Source organism: Larus michahellis, chromosome 4, assembly GCF_964199755.1.
Source record: "Larus michahellis chromosome 4, bLarMic1.1, whole genome shotgun sequence".
NCBI classification, from domain to species: Eukaryota; Metazoa; Chordata; class Aves; order Charadriiformes; family Laridae; genus Larus; species Larus michahellis.
The window spans coordinates 92,781,569-92,795,034 of NC_133899.1; the positions used below are offsets into that span (position 1 = coordinate 92,781,569).

At 46.2% G+C, this 13,466-nt stretch overlaps 1 protein-coding gene across 11 annotated transcripts in view; it reads left to right on the forward strand.

Annotated features, from left to right (window-relative positions):
• DAGLA (diacylglycerol lipase alpha) overlaps positions 1–13,466 on the forward strand; it is a 78,410-nt gene that overhangs the window by 39,584 nt on the left and 25,360 nt on the right. For all 11 annotated transcript variants that reach the window (XM_074586501.1, XM_074586512.1, XM_074586504.1 and 8 more), the window contains 7 exons: positions 1,681–1,768; positions 6,148–6,282; positions 6,982–7,059; positions 8,216–8,340; positions 9,556–9,712; positions 10,046–10,129; positions 10,259–10,336. In XM_074586501.1, the coding sequence (XP_074442602.1) occupies positions 1,681–1,768; positions 6,148–6,282; positions 6,982–7,059; positions 8,216–8,340; positions 9,556–9,712; positions 10,046–10,129; positions 10,259–10,336 (745 nt within the window). The remainder of the gene's footprint in view (positions 1–1,680; positions 1,769–6,147; positions 6,283–6,981; positions 7,060–8,215; positions 8,341–9,555; positions 9,713–10,045; positions 10,130–10,258; positions 10,337–13,466) is intronic.

Here is a 13,466-nt window from a genome sequence, read left to right on the forward strand (position 1 = left end):
TTTGTATTATACTTAGCCTGAGCCGTGTTTCCTCTGTCTTAACTCATGAAAAATCTTGATGTGTTTGTCACATTAAGGAGACAACGTAACTTTGGCTTCCTTTTTTGGGGCACTGTGCTGTAGCTATGGGACTCTCTTACACAGTGGCTTTCCTTTACCAGCGGCATCGTGATGTGTGTGGGCTTTTATGTTCTTGCAGAGCTAAGAAAAATAAAACACCAAAACAAAAGGCTCGGCTAATTGCTGAGGCTTTTCTAAGAAACTTGCTTTAGAGCTCACACTAAACATGTGGAAGTTCAACGTTAGGAGGAAAGAATTTGGGAAAAGTTGGAGTGAAAATAGCTCAGAGCGCACTTGCTTGTTCAACCCCCGCGGTGAAGTTGTGAAGTTCTTTGCATCGCTGCCCGAGTTCTTTGGCATTTGGTGGAGCAAACTGAGTACTGCCAGCTCCGTCTTAGGACGCTCCTGTTCCCGTTCCTCTTTTGGAGTCTTCCTTGGAGGTTATGGATAGTTGTTTTAAAATGCTTGGCCGTGAGTTGACGGATTGCCCTGCGGGATCTGCTCCTTCTGTTGCAGGAAAATACTCCTTTACCAGCATCTCCGTTGTCTTTGCCTGATGGGGTCACCTGCCAGAAAATAAGTGGTCGGTTTTGATTATCTGACCTGTCTGGAGTTAGTCTGTGTTGACATTAAAAGACCCAGCATTAGAGGAGCTGTGAACTTTATCATGTAGGTAGCGTGGTGCTCTGGCACAGAATCACGCAGTCACCCGCTTCAACGCCACCGAGCCTGGCTCCATCTAAGGATTGTTTGCAGGTACGCCAGGCAAAAATAAGGGACTGTCGCCCTGCAAAAAGTAGTAACTAGGACAAGCTCGCAGCATTGGAATGAACTCAGCTGTGGTTCATTTGAAATAGGGTTGCCCAATTAGCTAATTTTGAAGCTGAAATTGAAATGTCATATAAACCAAATGTGGGTTGAGCTAAACCTTCTGTATTCAGCCTTTTTTTTTTTTTAACCTTTTCTAAATTGAAAGAGAACGTTTAGCTTGCTTTCCTTTTTTTTTTTTTATTAGAGTTATGCACTGTACTTGACTAAAGAGTGCAAATTGTTTCAGTTCTGAGACTGTATTATGTTTAATAAATATATTTTTCCAAATAAGCTATTTATCGGGGAAAAAAAAAATTGCACAGCTCCTCCCCTAAGTGCTCAGGGTCTTTTGTCCCATTCCCACCCCCTCGCCCCAAGGCAGAGTTTTCCTACGGAGTGGTAGTACACCCTAGCACATGATGCAGCCGCCAGGTTACCAGTAGACCCTCCTTCCATCGGGATTGCCAGGTCCTCTTGGACATCCTGCTTCCAGCAGATAGAGAACAGCAGCTTCATCACGACCGTCCCATTCAGGCAGGACACCACGTATATAAATACAGGGGCTTGGTCCTGGCCGGAACACCTGATCATTAACCGTCCTGTCCTCCAAAATGAGCTGAGCTGTTAATCTATATGCGGTCTCCGTGTCTCCGCTAGTCCAGGATAAATGGAAGACTATGGTTTAGCACGCGTTTTGCCAGTGATCGCATAGGCTGTGTGACTTTGTGACTTTGTATTGGATCCTACTGTTTGCTTGCAGTCGTGTTCTCCTGCCTGTCCTGATGTGCATACTCTGCCCTTTATTTATAGGCACCGCCTGGAAGAAGGGCAAGCCAGCAGCTGGACACGCAGGCTCAAAGTTTTTCTTTGCTGCACGCGGACAAAAGACTCTCAGTCGGTGGGTACCAAATATCTCCTGTCGGAGAGCAAGCTGCGTGTACGGTGGCGATACGCGAACTCGGCAGAGCGTGGCAGCGTGGGGTTCCTGCTGTCAAACCTGGACGATGTGTGTCCCTTTTCACTGTGACCGTTCTTTGAGATCTCGAGGCACAAGGAATCCAGCGAGCCTAGACAGTAGTGCACGCAAAGGACTGGAAATCCCTTCCAAAAGCAGCAAGCTGAGCTACCCTCAGAATGACCAGGCTTGAAATCTTGCTGCATATGCAGGTTCCGTTTCCTTCCTCTCAGCCCAAGCAGCCTGAACGAGCACTTGCATTTCTGCAGGGGGCAGCTGGGTATTCCGTGCAGAAACACAAGCTGATGTTTCCCTCTAGATGCAGATGTGACATCGCTGAGTAGAGCAGGTGGCTTTTCAAAGTGGCTGGTCTTAACCCTCTGGTTTTGAGTATTACAGGACTCTGAAGGTAAAGTTAACACTGAAAAGCGGTGTTGTCAGTCTTGAACTCTTCTGAAGTCGTTCTTTACCCCACTGTTGCAGTGAACTGGTATAATAATTTTAAATTAAGATATCAGTGGAAGAAATAGATATTTTCACTATGTTTATGTTCAATATTTGACAGCACTTTTTGGTCAGCTTCAGTTTCCCTTTATCAGCCAGTTTGCTTAGGCAGTTTCTCCCATTGTTTGCATCAGTTTCATGCACTTAAGGAGAGAGACCTCTTTGAAAACAGGAAAAAGTAAACCTCTCAGAATCAGCAGAAGAATACTTCTGGATCGCTAACAGCCAAAAATTATTATTTAATCCATAGATTCAGGTGAAGATAGTTGGTTTGATGTTTTCACGTTGCTACAGTTGGGATTTTTCCTTGCTGTTATCTGTCCAGCAGGGAAGGGTAAGGGGTTTGCTATTGCTTCCCCAAAAGTTAGCAGTCCTTACTGGAAGCAGTGGGAGCAGGTTGGTGCCTTAGGGGTGGTATTCCAACAGGACTCCTGAGGACCTGCTGCAGAGGTGAGTACTGGGGTGGAAAATTTTTCTGATTACAGGTAATGTTTAAGTTGGTCAGAATGATGTGAGTATTTGAGAACTCTTGAAGGACCAAGCAGAACCAGGGAATTGTTTTCAAAGATAAAAGGAAGTCATAAAGATGAGGTAATGTGTGTACATCTGTGGAAGCAATTTCTAATACTTGTATGTATGCAGGCTCTGAATTAGTTACAGCCTCTCAGGAAAAGAGCTAGGAGTTATCAAGGACACTTCGACAAAGACATCAGTGCACAGCAGTGGCCAAAAAATCAGAAAAAAAGTTTAGCTTCAGTAGAAGGGCATAGAAAATGACAGGGAAAACACCAAGGGACCGACATGGGTGATGTCCTCACTAAATATAGGCTGGTGTTTGGTCTCCTAAAAGATGCAGCAGAAAAAGGAGCATATTGGAGGGGATATGAACTTGTACAGGAAGAGAAATGAGACTGGGATTTTAACCTCAAAAGGGAAAGGTGTAATAAGATGAAGAGCTGCGGAAGTATAATGGAGAGTCAGGTGAAGGCTACCTGAACATTTGTTCATCACAGATGGCAACCAGTATGAATTAGATTAAAAGGATTTGTTGGTAAGTGCTGTGTAGTTATCCGCAGGCTGCAGTTTCCGAAGCGTGGATGGCTGCAGGAATTGTCAGAACCCTTTTGCAGAAATCCAGCGACGTGTACTGGCACGCTCATCCTCCCAGTGGCACGCGCCTGCAGTACTGGATGAAATGCCACCACGTTCCCAGGGAACGTCCCAGCCCCAACCTGCTGTCCCGCTGAGAAGTCGTAGCCCAGGACTGCCAGCTCTCACGGATCATCTGCTAGAGCCGCTTAGGAAAATCCATCTGGAAAACTGAAAGGCACCAAGCTTTGTGTCATGGCAGCTCAAAGAGCAGCATTTCCTCGGGGGGAATTTGCTGCTCCTCGGCTTGCCTGCGCTGCCGCAGCAGAGACGTTTCTGGGAGCATCAGCTTCTCTTCCCCGACAGCACAACCAGGTGGCCGTGCCCAGAGACACCCGGCCTGAGGGTGCAGCATGGGTGCTGCAACCCGGCTCCAGAGCCCTGACAGGCATCCCAATGGCCTGGTTTCTGAACAACTCTATTTTATTCAGGAATGCAGAATATTTCACTTCATGTCAAGCTTTTCTTTAACAAACTTTTCATTCTGTAGTGGCTTTCTGTTTCTACTTTTTTTTTTTTTTTTTTTTTTAGTTCAGGATAAAAGCAGATACCAGAATCTCCAAATTCCTCCTGTTATTAAATTTCCATTTTACATTCAGCCTGAGCAATTTCCAGGCTCTTTTCTTTGCAGAAACAAGCTCTGACTTTGTGTGTCCTGGTGTGACAGTGTGTGGAATGAATGCATGTGTCATGGATCAGCAATGAATCCATTGCTGTCTCTCCCGGTCTTCATGGAAAAAATGTTCTAGCAGAGGATCATCGTCCTCTGGGCTGGAAAATAGTTCTGCCAAGTGGACATGGCATCGGGGCGAGAATCTGTTCTTAGGGGTCTGGAGTGAAGTCTGAAGTGCTAAATCTCCACCGGTTCTGCCAGTCCCAGACCCGCAGGGTTTGTAGAAGAACGCTGTAGTCAATCCTAGAATATAATTATCGGGTGCTCCGGCAAAAACTCTTCTTTCAGAACAAAACGTACACGTTGAACTTCCACTATGGTTTTTCACTTTGGTCCGAGGGTTAAGCTGTCGCTTTGGGTTAACGGGTGTTCGTCATATTTGAGGCTCTTTGCATTTCTTGTCTGCTTATAGGAACTGTGCTGAGATTTATGGGGTCAGGACTTCAAGGATACTGCAGTTGTAATGGTGGAGAGGTTAATGCCGGTCCATTTGCTCTTCAAAGGCACAGCTGGCATGGAGACCTGCACAGTTGGCACCTGAAGCCCCATTCTTTAATGGTGATTTAACTTGCTTTTGTAGGCAAGTGAAAAATGGTAGAAAGTAATCTTGCACTCCAGGAGTTTGTCAGAGATAAAAGAATGTAGGTCATTTTCTGCTAGACTGCTCGGGAGAGAAGGGATTTACTTTCTTGCCTGTCAAAGAAGAGGGATGGAGAGATCCTGTCCTGAAGACCAGCTTTTCTTCAAGTGCACGGCTCAGGCTTTCTACAGACAAGACTGCAGTCGCGTAGCTTTGGGCGCTGAGGAAAGGATGCTAGGAAAACACAGCCGAAAAGTAGGAAAGTTTGATGGCAGGAGTTAAAATACTGGCCACTGGTTACTACAGCTCTTGCTGAGTCCCCTTTTTTGTTGATCCAACCTCTGGGTCACCCTTGTCTCAAGCTTAGTGGTCTGAGCGATGGCCAGATCAGCGTTGTCTCACAGTCCAGCCCATCTCCAACCTCCCAAACCGTTCTCACTTAAGATCTTGTGTGTTATTTTTTTTTTCTAGTCACAGAGCTAAAGAGAAAATAACATTTCTCCTCAAAGTATCTTTGTCACTCCGCTTCAGAGCCTTTGCTTGACCCTCTGGGGTCACTTCCACTTCTGTCCTTCCTGTGGTGTCTTCCTTTTTTGGGTTTGGTCACCTTCTCTTCTGGGAACTCTGTATTTAATGACTCAGATCTTCTTCCAGGTTTTCCTTTTCAGGCCCTTTTGCTTGGGTGTAGTCCAAGATAAACCTGGAAAAGCCTGGTAACTCGCTCAGCTCCTTCAGTACCGGGAGCTGCCATGTGTGACATGTGCTTGTTGTGATTAACTCTTTGAAATCACGTAGCAAAGAGCGTGATGGAGAAGAATGAACAGCTACAGAGCTCCAAAAAGTGTCACTTCCTCTGGGATATGTCTGGGATGGTGGGGTCTGGGTTAAGTGTGGGCAAAATGATCCCAGGACAGTTACAGCATTGAAGAAGCTGTTAAATAGGACAAAATCAGTGCTCTTTTTTTTTCTTCCTGAATAGCCTTTTTTCAAATGAAGTTGCTTTTGAGGAGAAAGGATGACCCTGAAGGTGACACTGGGTTGGGATTTCCTTGGTTCTTATCTTCCTCTGTCTTATTTACAATGTAGAGATGCAAATATTTCCTTTGTCTCCCTCCGTGTCTGCCTTGTCTGTTTGGACGTCGAGGTGGTCTGCTTGCCCACACATCAGCACCCAGTGGATTACAAATCCAGTCTCAGCTGAGGCCTCTGAGTGTGACTATCTACAATAAATAAGAGAGATTAATATGATGAGACCAGATATGGTGTTCCCTGAAGGAAATCTTGTGGATGTTTTGGAGAGGCCGCTACAGAAATGAGGCCATTGCTGCCGCATTGGTTCTCGTTCTGTGTCCTGTTTTGAGGCTCCCCACACCCAAACTCCTCCTCCTTAAACTCTTATCTCCCTGGATTTTGCAGGACGCCTACTCTGAAATCGCCTACCTTTTTGCTGAGTTTTTCCGAGACCTTGACATCGTCCCATCTGACATCATCGCAGGCCTGGTTCTTCTGCGCCAACGGCAGCGGGCGAAGCGCAACGCTGTGCTGGATGAGGTGGGTGGCGGGGGGACACGGCCACGCACGGGGGTGGTGGGCATCTCAGTTGGTCTCTGACTTACCTGCTGCTCTCGTGACTCGGTGTGTGACGGCCGCATGACTCTGCCCACCTTGTTTCTGTCGTGCGATGGGCTACTGCCAGTCACTGAGCTGTAAAATAAAAATACCGACTTCTTTAGCAGCTTTTTCTGAGGCTCCCGAAGGGCCCAACTGACACCAAATCAAGCTTGTGGAACCTGTCGTCTCTTCTAGGCAGGGGATAGATACAGGTTTAGCTCTTGACCCCAAATGGACAACTGCCTTGAAGGCGGTGGTAGGTACTTGAAAGTGAATGGGAAGGTTATTTCCCCTATCTGGTGATGTGGAAAAAACTCCAGCATCTGGGTAAAGCTGCAGGAGGAACTTTAGGGAAAAATTCCTAAATTCCCAAGCCGTTACTGGTATTGAGGTTAGCAGATTGTCAACCCAGTAGAAGATTGTTTGGGTGGGTTTTTTTTTTCCCCAGAGGGTGGGGTTCAAACAGCAGTGATCACATCAGGCAGAAGTAGGAACAGCAGAATTGGAACCAGTTGAAGAGACTGGTTGGGGTACTTGAAAGTGGCTTGTCCCAGGTTACGTAGAGCTTTCTGTTTCTCAGGCGTAGATTTTGTCTTGGTGTCACAGAGAAGAATTTTTATGTCTGTTTTCGACTTACAGGCAAACAATGACATTTTAGCTTTTCTGTCTGGGATGCCAGTGACCAGGAATACGAAGTATCTGGATCTGAAAAATGCGGTAAGTCTCCGGACTGTGTTCTTGCAAACTCCCTAGGCTTCCCCGTGTAGCGCATTTTCTTTTTCCCAGTGGCTTCTTTTATTTCTTTCTGCCGCTCTCTGGAATGATCAAAGAAATTAAAGATTAGTACAACAGAATATAATAACACCACTTGCTCTCTGGAGACATTTTGTCTCCAGATCACTTTTAAAGCCTTATCTGTCTCTGTCCTCCACTTTGCGGGAAGTGGGAGCATTTCCACTCGGGTGGGGGATGGCAGTGGGAGGTTTCTCCAAAGCCGGAGGTACGAGTTGAGCGCTGCATCCGGGAGCGTCCTGCAGAGCTCCGTATGGAAGTACCACCAGCAGAGCGAGACGGAGCCTTCCTCCCTGGGGCTGATTGTCAGCACTTCTCAGGATGGAAACGGCTGCGGTCTGTTCTGTGGGGATTAAGCTTGGCTTTTCTTCTTCTATTCACCCCCCGCCTTGATGAGATGATATTGCTGCAAGAGAGGCAAGACTGACCCAATCCCAGCATCTCTGCTCAAGTGGTTCTGTGATTAACCTGCTTGCGGCTGCGTTGTGTTTAATTCTAACGTCCTGCTCGTGCTCAGCCTGTCTCTCCTTCTGAACAGGGGTGTGTGGGGAGAGGTGTCAGCAGAGCTTATAGAGGACAGCACTGAGCCGTGTGGCCCCAGACTGGCTTTAATGGTCCTCTCTGGGCATCGTCCTTATGGCCTGTGACTGTGTGAAAGCACTATATTTAGAGAGCTCATCTTCTTGGGACTTAAACTAGTTTATCTTCTCCTCAGCTAGGGTAGGATGGGGCAGAACCCACAGAGGATGGCCTTTCTTTGCAGCAGGGGGTTCGAGACACAGAGGAGGAGTTCTCTAGAACTAACTTCTGGTTTTGTTAAGCAGCTAGTGGCGCCCCTCCACTCAGGAAAATAGGCATAGCTGGTTTGGGGAGGGGGAGGATCTTGCCCGGCATAACCAGCTTGCTCTCCTGCAGTCCCCTGGAAGCGCTGACAGTGCTGTTCTGGTGGTGCTGCGAGAGAAGGCTGATGCTCAGAAAGAAGGGTACACGTGTTTAACTGATGGAAAAAGGGAAACAGTAGAAAAAAACCTCAGTATCTAAAGGAGAATAAGGTCTTTAGTGAGTCTCTTGTCTCTTTCAGCAAGAGATGCAGCGGTACAAAGAGGTGTGTTACTACATGCTGTTTGCCCTGGCTGCCTATGGCTGGCCCATATACCTGATGAGGAAGCCCACATGTGGACTCTGTCGCCTGGCCAGATCCTGCTCGTGAGTGGCCATCCTGTCTCTCACTCCGCCTTCTCTTCTTCCCTTTTCCCTTCTGTTTCTCCCAGAATTAGAATTCTCCTTTCTTTCATCAGTTTGCTTTCTTCATCACCCCTTTATTGTTTCTTCCTCCTTTTTCTCTTCTGCTTTTTTTCCTCTTCTCCCTTCTCATACTTTTTTTTTTTTCCATCAGTAACTCTGTGCCTTCATACTCTAACGCCTTTCTCCTCAATCTCTTCCTTACAGTTGCTTATCTGCTTATCTTGTTAAATAAACCAGACTGTCCCATGCTCTGTCCTCTCTGGCGCGCTAAGGATCATGCCGGCCCTGTGCAGTTTGAACAGCTAGCAGAAAGAACTCATCTGGCGCAAGACTGCCTTCCCACTGAGTCAAAATAGCCATCTTGGAGCTCAGAAATCAGATTTATCAGCAAGCCCAGATATGCAGGGAGCTGGCATTTGGGTCTTTATTAAAGCATTGGCGAGACTTGGCCAGAGTTTGTGCTGTGTTCTCTCTGACTAATTGTTTTTCTGCCGTGCTGTATAGCGCTCACCTCACGGTAGCAATGCTGTAGTTCAGTTCAGGACCGCATTGTTTTAAATGTTTGCTTTCAGCTGCTGTAATTCTGTCATCAGACTCTCCTTGGGGTTGAGCTTTTTGCGCTTAACACAGGCAACTTCTGTGCTGAACGTTATTAGGAAGAATATACTTCCTTCTGAGTACTTTTGTGAAGTGTCTCATATGGGAAAGAAGGAAAAAAAAAATAAATCTGTGCTTCTCTTTTTGTTCTGGAATTGATTCTAGACCTGTTTTCCTTTTTTGTTATAAATAGACCTAGCTCTCAGTAAATGCTAGCTGTTGAAGGGCTGTTGTGTGTTGAAGAGAGGTAGGACTGTGCTACCAAGCGCGGTATCCCTTGAGGAGAGATCCCAGCCCCACCGAGCACGGGTTCTCTGGGGACTGGTTGCGCTGTAGCTCTCCCTGGCGCCCAGAAGGAAAACCACAGCTGATCCCAGCGCCCCTTTTTGCTGCCGAAGCGGTAGTTGTGTCCTGGTTGGTTTTTTTTTTTTTTTGCAAGAGGGAAGGAAATCGCTGCTGTTAATGAGGCCAGTGTGGCACGCAGGGTCTGTCTTTCCCTTATCTCCAGGCATTCCGCTCTACAGCCAGTCTCTCCCACTTTCCTCGTGTTCTCAAAGCTATTTTTTTTTTCTTCTGCAGATGTTGCTGTCTCTGTCCTTCACGTCCCCGCTATGCGCCTAGTGTCACCATTGAAGAGGATAATTGCTGTGGCTGCAATGCCATTGCCATCCGGCGCCACTTCTTGGATGAGAATATGACCTCAGTGGACATTGTTTACACATCTTGCCACGACGCAGTAAGGAGAATCTGCCACCCCCTTCGTATTTGGGGCATGCTCCTAAGGCCCTTCCTAATGGGATTTACGTGCTTCCAGGTGTAGTGGTACACAGAAGGAAACTTAAGCCTTTTTTTTTTTTTTCTGACCCTAGAGCTTCCCATCCTATCTCTCCAACAAGAAATTCTGCCACTTGGACAGAAATATTTGCTACTGCCAAAAATCAGATCATTCAGAGGAGTTCTTAGCCATAAGGCGTAACCTGTCGCGCTGCTCTGCCTCCTTTGCCCTGAGCAGGAGAATAAGTAAACAGGAATGTCTCACCTGATTGTTACAGTAGTGGATCTTTTCCAGGTTTATGAAACGCCTTTCTATGTGGCTGTGGACCATGATAAGAAGAAGGTGGTCATTAGTATCCGAGGAACTCTGTCTCCAAAAGTAAGTGCACTGTGCAGTGGCCTCACGTGCCCTTGGCCACGCTGGCAAACTTTCAGGAGAGTCTGAGACCTTCCTGACTCGCGCTTGGTGTTTGACTTACCTGAAACACGGTGATTTCTCTCCTTCCAGGATGCCCTGACTGACCTAACTGGGGATGCGGAGCGCCTTCCGGTTGAGGGTCACCATGGAACGTGGCTGGGACACAAGGTGTGTAAACAGAATAGAAACCAAACCCAAAACAAAAAAAAAAAACCACCCCACCTGCTTCTTTTTCTAATATTTTGACTTTTTAATTCTAGAGCAAAAAAAAAAGTGGTCTCAATTGCTTGAGGTGCTTTTAAGAAGGATGTTACAGAATTGAAGTGAAATGGCTTTGAGATGTTAAAAAAAAAATCCTCAGCTGTAACAGCTAAAATCACTATGTCTGTAATTAAAAAAAAACCCATCCAATTAGCAAAAACGAAACTGTAGAGGGCATCTGCGGAGGCCTAGAACAAAATTATTGGCGTCCTTCAAATTACTGTTTCTTCCAATGACCTTTTCAGAATTCGCAATCAAACCCTGAGAACGCGTTTAAAATTCACTTGCAAGGGAGCAGGCATCGAACCTCAGAAAAGGATCCTGGCAGGGCTTGTGTCTGTGTAATTAGACTGATGCGATGCATCTGTGTTAGCGAGCAGGACTGAGCTGGCTAAATCAATTTATTATACAGCCGACCTTTGCCCCGGTCCAGCAAAGTAATGACACACACGCTGAGTTTTAAGATTATGAGGAATTTGGCAGCCTCTCGGGACGTGGTGCCAGATTGGGAAAGTAAAATACAACCTGGTGGTTGCGTGTGTTGGAGGGACCGTAGCGGCTGCTGGAAACGCTGCTGCTCAGGGAGATGAGATGCTGCTGCTTTTTTTTCCTCACAGAATCCCAGACTGGCAGGGGTTGGAAGGGACCTCTGGAGATCATCCCCTCCAGCCCCCTGCCAGAGCAGGGTCACCCAGAGCAGGGGGCACAGGAACGCCTCCAGGCGGGTTTGAATGTCTCCAGAGACGGAGACTCCCCCACCTCTCTGGGCAGCCTGTGCCAGGGCTCTGCCACCCTCACAGCAAAGAAGTTCCTCCTCGTCTTGAGATGGAACTTCCTATGGTCAAGTTTGTGCCTGTTCCCCCTTGTCCTGTCCCCGGGCACCACTGAGAAGAGCCTGGCCCCATCCTCCTGACACCCCCCCTTTCAGTATTTATAAGTGTTGATAAGGTCCCCCCTCAGCCGTCTTTTTTCCAGACTGAAGAGACCCAAATCCCTCAGCCTTTCTTCATCAGAGAGGTGTTCCCGTCCCCTCAGCATCTTGGTAGCCCTTTGCTGTCCCCTCTCCAGCAGTTCCCTGTCCCTCTTGACCCAGGGAGCCCAGTACTGGACGCGGTGCTCCAGGTCCCTTTAGGGTGGGACGTTGAGCTGGTAACTCCTTGGGAGCCATGAGCTGGGAGCTCCTGCTTCATTCCTGACATCCTGCCTGAAGGCCAAACCTCTTCTCTGTACTTTGATGCTCCGCTTTAGGAAGTAGAGCGTTAGGAGCTGATAGCATTTATCTCAGCTGGATATGGGTCTGATAAAGAAGTGGTTACCTAAAAAAAGCATTGTTTGGATGCTCTGTGGTCTCCAGGTCTCCCAGAGTGGGTCTTTTTGAAAACAACATTGTCTACCTGCTGTTTGGCTAATGGCTATTTCCTTTGTTTCCCCCCAAATAAGAAAATTAACCTGGCGATTACGTAGGATAAGTTACAGACACAAGGATAAATGGGGTAGTAGCTTGTCACGTAACTGATATTTAGCTATGCGAATCTTTGCTATTTGTTTAACGCTTCTGAAGCGTTCTGTCTGCTGTCAAGGACTGGTTTTGTACTAATTCATTTAGCTCCAAATGACTTTGCACAATCAGCGTGATCAACAGTTCGTACAAAAAAGAAAGGTGAAAGGGAACGAAAGGGAAGCAAAGGGAATTTGTTCTATTTTTTAATGTGCAGCAAAGAGAGTAACAGATCCTGGCAGAAGCTGGCTTTTTCTTTTGATCTCTACGTGAAAATATTCCTACACCAGTGACTTATATGAAACGTTATCAGATCGTTCCCTTGTTCTATATTGAGTTTTTATTTGGCCTTTGTGTTATTTCTTTTTTGATTGTTACTAGTACAGAAATATAGCTTTATCTTCAATTATTACCGATATTAATCTTCAGCCAATAATGTACTGTTGATTCCTGGGGGAAACTAATGGAGATAATAGAATTTAAAAATGTCTGTCTTAATGCATTTTTAATGTCCAGAAGTCAACTTTAACACAAAAATAAATGAAGTATCTCGCTAACGCTTACATTTCATTTGGAGAAAAGTACTCGGGCTGTTCAGGAGCTTCCAGTAAGTTGTTTGATTTGTGTTATTTTTCTTGCTGATTGCGTCCCGCACGCCCAGCAGGTTGGCGTGGCCTCTTATCTCCACCTGTGCTTCACGCCGTGTCCATCAAACGTCCTACAAATTAAAACTCTTGATGTTTACGTGAGCCGCCTTATCGCTCCGCCCGTACCACAGCCCAAAGCCTTTGATTGCTTGGGTTGCTGCGAATGCCACAGTTCAAATATATACGAGGTCTCTGAGCTATTTTGGATCAAAAAATATAGCTGTAACTAAGGTTTATGGGTTAGCATGCCAAAAAAAAAAAGGGGGAGGGGGGGCGGATTTTAACGATCCGTGGGGGAAATTAACTGCAAAAAAAGAATCTAGCTTCACTATTTTTGAAATAAAATCCACTGATTTTATAGCAAAGCTAATTTAAAAATAATCAGAAGTCAAGGGCGTGAGGCCACGCTTAGTTCTGGTGAAACTGTACAGAACAAAACTACTAAAATGATGGTGTTGGGGAGGTTTTTTTCGTCGTGTTGAGCGCTGAGGAGAAGTAGCTGCTAGAAGGAAGGCCTGAAAGCTCAGCTCTCACCAGTTCGACAGGACATTCAGTAACAGCAATAACTTTCAAGCCCGTTTTTCTTCCCAATAGGCGCCCTCTGGGTTTTTACACGCCCAGTTCAACCGTCACAGAGCAGTTTTGTGCTTTCAAACTGCAAAGCCATACGAAATATTTCCATTTTGCTTTTCCTAGATCCCCAGTCGGTTTGGTTATTTGCCTGTGAAGCTGGAAAATTAAGCTCGAATAGTTTCATTCCTTTGAAACTTCTGAAAGGGTGTCTGCTTTAATGGAACGTCTAAATGTAACTTTGCAGTGATAAAAATCTCGTTCCGTAATATTAAAATCACTGTCTATATTAGAATATACAGTAATTATCAAAAATATAGCT